Source organism: Drosophila sulfurigaster, chromosome 2L (assembly GCF_023558435.1).
Source record: "Drosophila sulfurigaster albostrigata strain 15112-1811.04 chromosome 2L, ASM2355843v2, whole genome shotgun sequence".
Lineage (NCBI taxonomy): Eukaryota > Metazoa > Arthropoda > Insecta > Diptera > Drosophilidae > Drosophila > Drosophila sulfurigaster.
The window spans coordinates 3,805,052-3,812,349 of NC_084881.1; the positions used below are offsets into that span (position 1 = coordinate 3,805,052).

Consider the following 7,298-nt stretch of genomic DNA (forward strand, 5'->3'; position numbering starts at 1 on the left):
CATACGAGAAATTATTATGGAGGTGGATATATTACTATATATATCCTTGTGTAATATAGAATGATATTCTAAAAATATAAATAAAATTTAATGAAATTGTAAATACATCTGAAATGCAAACAATGGAAAGACGAAAATAAATGGTAGTTTATTCAGTTATGTGAAGATCGCATTCAAAATTCTTTTGTTTGTTTAACAATTGTTTTGTTAGAGTTGTATTTACGCGGGTATCGATATCTCTATATAAGTCGACCAGATAGTAGCTGTAAATCAGAAAGTAGTTCGTCATGAAACTAGTCACAGTTGTGTTGCTCTTTGTGGTAGTCTTGTATGTCGCCGCTTCGGTGAATGCCCAAGCAACTAGATCACCGGGTACAGCGGCAGCTGGGCCAAGGCCTACAACCAGACGAACCACAAGTCGTACAACTGGAAGAACAACCAGACGTACCACTGGAAGAACAACGAGACGTACCACTGGAAGAACAACAAGACGAACAACTGGAAGAACAACGAGACGTACAACTGGAAGAACAACCAGACGTACCACTGGAAGAACAACAAGACGTACAACTGGAAGAACAACGAGACGTACCACTGGAAGAACAACGAGACGAACCACAGGAAGAACAACACGACGTACTACTGGAAGAACAACGAGACGTACCACTGGAAGAACAACACGACGTACTACAAGAAGGACAACGAGACGTACCACAACAGGACCGAGCTGCAATGATAATTGTCCACCAGACTTTCAACCCGTTTGTGGAACAGTTTTTCGGGAGGGAAGGTTCATAAACTGTAATTTCAGCAATCAATGTAATCTGGATAATCACAGTTGTCGAAGACGGGAAGGTGAGTGATAAGGGATCGATTGTTATTGATGATATTGATAAATAATATTTGTCGTTACAGTGTGGATATCCAGGAGCGGTAACTGCGCTCAAAAGTCCAGCAACAGAGACTGTGCTTAATATAATACAAAACGACTGATATGAAAAGATTATTTTTAAATGATAAAATAATAATTAATGGCTTAAAAAATATTTTTTTGTCTTTTTTTGATAAAATGATAGAAGGAATTTTAAAATAAAAACAATCAAAAAGTACATTGGTACATTAGTAAACATAAACCCTATTACCAGGGTGATATTATAATTTGCAAAATGGAAATATACTGCGCGTCAGGTTAGCGACAACCTTTAATAAACGTTTAGTGCTTAATTTGAGAAACCCCGAAATTTCTTTCGATGTGATAAAGAGCACATACTATATGATGATTATGAAAACAAAACAAAAGCTACGAAACTGCGTAGTAGTAGTAATAGCGGAAAATAAAACAATGAAAAAGGGGGCGCTAACCTAATAATGCGGAGACTATACATATGTAGGCAGAAGGAGTCATCTCTGACTACAGAAAGTATGGACATTTTTGATTAGCGTCAACAGCCTAGATATATAGCCACGTTCATTTGTAGATCCAATTTTTTTTAATCGTATTTTAATCACAAATTGAACACTCTTTATGGATAGGTTTTTTTTCATTAATATTTTTAGCCAATACACTGTGGCACCCTGAAGTGAATCAATGATTTCAATCGAAAGAGTGGAACTGTTGTTTGTTTCATCCTTGTATACATTTATTCTTCATCAGCGTCAACAGTCGAATTGTCTATTCATATGAATAATTAGATCTCAGAAAAGATACAGCTGGATAATTCTTGACAACACTTGTTACGAGGGTTGCTATTTATATTTCTGGCCTAATAATGAAAATGCGAATATTTATAAAAAAAAAATGGATTTATTGTTTGTCACAGTATTCTCCAGCAAGATTATATACTTTTGAATGCCCTCAAATCAATTGTCGAAGCACTTTTTCCACTCTGATTGAGGCACCTCCAAAACATGGTTTTTGAACGCTTTAACAGCATCTTCTGACATCGAAAATTGATGACCACGCCTTTTTTCGATGATGTGCGGGTATAAAAAGAAGTCATTGGGTGCCAAGTCAGGGCTGTACGGCGGATGACCCATGAATTCCACGTTTTGACCACAAAAAAAAGGCGCGGGTTTGAGCTGGTGTGTGAGAGTTCGCGTTGTCATGGTGCGGAATGATCCATCTTTTCTTGTTCGTTTTTCGAATTTCTACAAGGACTTCAGGCTTACAAATTATGGTGTACCACTCAGAATTGACCGTCCTACATTGCTCAAGCGAAACTGTCGCCACATGACCAGTTTTACCGAAGAAACAGGCGACCATTTGCTGAATAGTGCTTCCTCCACGTACAAGGTTCGTTGGACTTGGCTCGTCTTCAAAGATCCACACCGTCGATTGCTGTTTTGTTTTGGGCTCATAACCATAGATCCATGATTCATCACCTGTGACTATCTTATAAATGTCTTTTGAAGCACAGGGAATGTATTTTTCCAAAATTTCTTTGAACCAATCCACACAAGCCTTTTTTTGAGCAATTGTCAAATTGTGCGGGATCCAACGAGAACAATCCTTTTTTACGACCAGGTGTTTATGCAATATCGAATGTATTCTGGTGGAAGAAATGTCAAAGGATGCCTCTATCTTACGATATGTCACATGACGATCTAGCATTATCAGTTCACGCACGGCATCAATGTTTTCTGGCACAACGTCTGTTTTTTGACGACCTTCACAACCTTCGTCTTCCAGCGAGCATCGGCCACGATAGAATCCATTAAACCAGTATTTCACAGGGCTATAGGATGACACTTCATCGCCTTATAAAGATTTAAGTTCATCGGTGCACTCTTATCGTAATAATCCAAGTCGAAAGTTGTGAAAAATTATTGCTTGAAAGTGTTCACGAGTTAATTCGATTTTTCTGCCGAGTTAAGTTTTTGATTAATCGTTTATCGATATCAAACGTGGTCGCACATGAAAAAGTTGTATGGAGCTTTTATCGATAAAAGTTCAAACTTTTTTTGGGAAATAGCCAATTGGTCCTAATATGGCTAAAAGTGACCTAGGCCAGAAACTTAAATAGCAACCCTCGTATTATTGCACGCTGTCTGGTAGTATATAAATAAACTAAATATAGCTTGCGTCATATTTTAGTGTATTGTTCTAACTGTTTTAGTTTTATTGAAAATGGGTAGCGAGGACCTTACAGTCATGTACATACATTCCATTATAGCAATGAATTTTCTAATAGCGAACACTTTAAAGCCGACTCTTTTTGTACGATACTCGGTTCGGTAATTAAACATAAAATATTTATCTTTTTTCGGAGGTCACCCCTCTATTTCGTACAAATATAGCCCTGCGGTGTGTGTTTGTTCAATAGAGATTAAACCATAAAAAATCTTTCATTATTTTATAAATGTATAAAAACAAAAAAAAAAACATCATCTGAAAATGTTTATATGGGAAGTTAAATTATACAATGTGGCAAAATCCTCTAGATTCCCAGTATAATTGAGTGATAAATCCTTATGGGATTGAAGTATAAAAGTTTGACTTCTGGCGAAAAATGCCTGACCTTTGAAGTGGTGATATTGGGTCTGGATGAGCACTGTGCCTTTGTGTGTCTTCATTATTCAGTAGAATAAGGCTAAATGAATTAGTATTACTACAACAATTCTCGATTGCCGAAAGAAACCAGAAAGAAACTAGTTAAAAACCAGTGATGAGCATGTTCATCACTGGTTTCCTTCGCGTGCCGTATTACATGCTCATCACTGGTTTTTAACTAGTTTCTTTCCGAAGGAAGTTAGCGATGACGATTTTATATCCTTCTTTAATAGTATTGCCAAAAAGGTTTAACAACGTTCAAGAAGTTTGTAAATACCAACATATAAAATCTAAGCATTAAGAAAATTCAATTGAATAATAGTTGAATCAATTAAGTGAAGAACATATTTATAATTCTTTTGTTTGGTTAACAATTGTATTGCTGGTGTTTTGTTTACCTGGGTGTCGACTGGTCTATATAAGTCAAGCAAATATCACTGTAAACCAGACTGTAGTTCATCATGAAACTAGTCACAGTTGTATTGCTTCTCGTGGTGGTCCTGTATGTGGTTACTTCGGTGAACGCGCAAGGACGCAGACCACCTCGACCACCTGGAACATCACCAGGTAGACCTAGACCTACTACAAGGCGTACTACGGTACGAACTACAAGACGTACTACTGGAAGAACAACGAGACGTACCACTGGAAGAACAACAAGGCGGACTACTGGAAGATCTACAAGACGTAGCACTAGAAGATCAACGAGGCGGACAACTGGAAGAACTACGAGACGTAGCACTAGAAGAACTACGAGACGGACAACTGGAAGAACTACAAGACGTAGCACAAGAAGAACAACAAGGCGGACAACAAGGCGGACTACTAGTAGACCAAGCTGCAATGAAGTGTGTACAGATGACTTCCAACCTGTTTGTGGAACAGTCGTTCGTGACGGAAGGATCATAAACTGTAATTTTAGCAATCAATGTAACCTTGATAATCACAGCTGTCAAAGACGGGAAGGTAAGTGTTAATAGCGCAATAGTTAAACGTGACTGTGGGAAATAATATTTTATTTCATACTCGTAGTTTGGACATCAACCCGTGGTAACTGCGCTCAAAAGTCCAGCAACAGAGACTGCGCTTAGTTTGAGAATCAACAATAAAATACAAAACGATTTATGTATATTGGGAATTAAAAATATGTTCAACTAAAAAAACAAGTCTTATTGGTGAACTAATATGCCAAGAAGTTATTTTCTTTAAGGGTATTCAAAACATTCAAAAATATTCTTTTGTAATTCGGGAGTATAGTGTTTATTAAAATACTATAAATTTATAAATACATCTGAAACGAACACAAAAATTTAGGGTTTTTATTTATATAGAATTTTATTATTCCAGTAGGTAATTAAACGAATTTTTTCTTTTGAATAATTTTTGTGAGGCTCTTTTGTTTGAATGTGTATATAAGTCGACCGAGTATCCCAAAAATTCAGACAGTTCATTAAGATGAAACTAGTTACAATTTTGTTACTTCTCATCGTAGTCCTGTATGTGGTCAATTCCATAAACGCCCAAAGAATTAGACCTGGTAGACTACCGGGAAGGCCAGGCTCATTACCAGGAAGACCTGGCAGACCTGGCCGCCCTCCCAGATCAGCCAGACCTCCTACAATACAAACAACGATTAGAGCCACAAGGCGAGGAACAACTAGGAGGCCTGCTAAACAAACTACACGGCGACTGACTAGACGAACCACAAGAAGAACAACTAGGAAAACTTTTAGAAGAACAACAAGGCGCCCTACAAGGCGTCCAACTAGACGAACAACTAGGAGGACTACTAGAAGAATCACAAGGCGACCAACTAAACGAAACACAGGTCGCCCTACAAGGCCATCGACTAGAAGAACAACTAGGAGGCCTAGTAGACAAACTACACGGCGACAGACTAGACGAACCACAAGGCGTCCAACTAGAAGAACAACATCATCAAGAACATCAAGGCGCCCTACTAGAAGAACAACAAGGCGCTCTGCAAGGCGTCCAACTAGACGAACAACTAGGAGGACTACTAGAAGAACATCAAGGCGCCCTACTAGAAGAACAACAAGGCGCCCTACAAGGCGTCCAACTAGACGAACAACTAGGAGGACTACTAGAAGAATCACAAGGCGACCAACTAAACGAAACACAGGTCGCCCTACAAGGCCATCGACTAGAAGAACAACTAGGAGGCCTAGTAGACAAACTACACGGCGACAGACTAGACGAACCACAAGGCGTCCAACTAGAAGAACAACATCATCAAGAACATCAAGGCGCCCTACTAGAAGAACAACAAGGCGCTCTGCAAGGCGTCCAACTAGACGAACAACTAGGAGGACTACTAGAAGAACATCAAGGCGCCCTACTAGAAGAACAACAAGGCGCCCTACAAGGCGTCCAACTAGACGAACAACTAGGAGGACTACTAGAAGAATCACAAGGCGACCAACTAGACGAAACACAGGTCGCCCTACAAGGCGACCGACTAGAAGAACAACTAGGAGGCCTAGTAGACAAACTACACGGCGACCGACTAGACGAACCACAAGGCGTCCAACTAGAAGAACAACTAGGAGGACTACTAGAAGAATCACAAGGCGACCGACTAGACGATCCACAGGACGCCCTACAAGGCGACCGACTAGAAGAACAACTAGTAGGCCTACTAGACCAAATACTAGGCGACCGACTCGAAGAACCACAAGGCGTTCTACGAGAAGTTCTTCCAAGCATCCTACTAGAAGAGCAACAATACGAACTACAAGGAGGCTGACTAGGCGAACCGGAAGGCCTACTCCTAGAAGAACTACAGCAAGTTCTACTAGACGGAACATAAGGCGAACAACTAGAAGATTGAGCTGCTATAAAATTTGTCCCGCAGATTTGGACCCAATTTGTGGCACTGTGTTTCGTGAGGGGCGATTCATCCACTGTAATTTCAGAAACCAATGTCAACTCGATAATCACATTTGCAGAAGAGGGGAAGGTAAGCAAACTTTTGATTATCATGTCTGAGTTTGATAAATATAGCAATGTCTCATTTTTATAGCGTGGGTATCGTCTAAGGGGAATTGCCCTCAAAAGTCAAATAACATAGACTGCAGCTAATAAGAGGATACACGAATGAATGGAACAACAACTATAATGGAGCGAGATAAAAAAAAATATGACACAATAATACGAAATGTTTCATTTTGGAAGCAATGAAAAATATTTACATATATAAAAAACTTCAAACATATTATTTGTTACAATCTTTATTATATTATTATATGTTTATTCTGGTATATATTGGTTTATTTTATATTTGGGTAATTCCAAAACGGAATTTGTCCCGTGACTCTTTACATTGAAAATAACATAAACTGAAACAATTTTGAAAATAAGATGAGTTTATTTTTATAGCTCTAGATAAGTACTTTAATTAGAGCTATGAATGGTTTTAGATTTTTTTTTCTGTTTTGTTTTCTGTTGTGTTAATTGCAAAAATTAACCAATTCGTACGCAAAACTAAAAAATGAATGAAAATTTATATATTATCGGAAAACAGATCAAGTGTTCATAAAATCAATCTTAGCTCTAAATATAGTGCTTATCTAGAGCTTTAAGAATAACATTCACTTATTTTTAAAATTGTTTCAGTTTATGGAATTACCCATAAACATATGTATGTATAAATATATGAAATTTTTATATTCATATTTTTGGTATACAATATTAATTTTGTATATTTATTGAATAATACCGCACCGTT

General features: G+C 38.0%; 3 protein-coding genes across 4 annotated transcripts; all 3 read left to right on the forward strand.

The window, feature by feature from the left end:
- Positions 1 to 266: 266 nt before the first annotated feature.
- Positions 267 to 1,109, forward strand: LOC133850644 (uncharacterized). Its single transcript, XM_062286781.1, has 2 exons — positions 267 to 855; positions 916 to 1,109. Exon 1 carries the CDS (start codon positions 349 to 351, stop codon positions 796 to 798), a length of 450 nt encoding a protein of 149 aa, XP_062142765.1. The 5' UTR covers positions 267 to 348; the 3' UTR covers positions 799 to 855; positions 916 to 1,109.
- A 2,863-nt stretch (positions 1,110 to 3,972) lies between these two features.
- On the forward strand, positions 3,973 to 4,713 carry LOC133850488 (salivary glue protein Sgs-3-like). 2 transcript variants are annotated; one of them, XM_062286609.1, is made up of 3 exons: positions 3,973 to 4,093; positions 4,124 to 4,516; positions 4,583 to 4,713. In XM_062286609.1, the coding sequence occupies exons 1-3, from the start codon at positions 4,012 to 4,014 to the stop codon at positions 4,639 to 4,641; spliced, it is 534 nt and encodes a 177-aa protein (XP_062142593.1). In that variant the 5' UTR covers positions 3,973 to 4,011; the 3' UTR covers positions 4,642 to 4,713. The 2 variants fall into 2 exon arrangements, with proteins under 2 accessions (XP_062142593.1, XP_062142592.1); XM_062286608.1 differs by having other exon boundaries at positions 3,990 to 4,516.
- Positions 4,714 to 5,005: 292 nt separating this feature from the next.
- Positions 5,006 to 6,317, forward strand: LOC133837236 (involucrin-like). Its single transcript, XM_062267922.1, has 2 exons — positions 5,006 to 5,087; positions 5,248 to 6,317. The coding sequence occupies exons 1-2, from the start codon at positions 5,006 to 5,008 to the stop codon at positions 6,315 to 6,317; spliced, it is 1,152 nt and encodes a 383-aa protein (XP_062123906.1).
- The last annotated feature ends 981 nt before the right edge of the window (positions 6,318 to 7,298 follow it).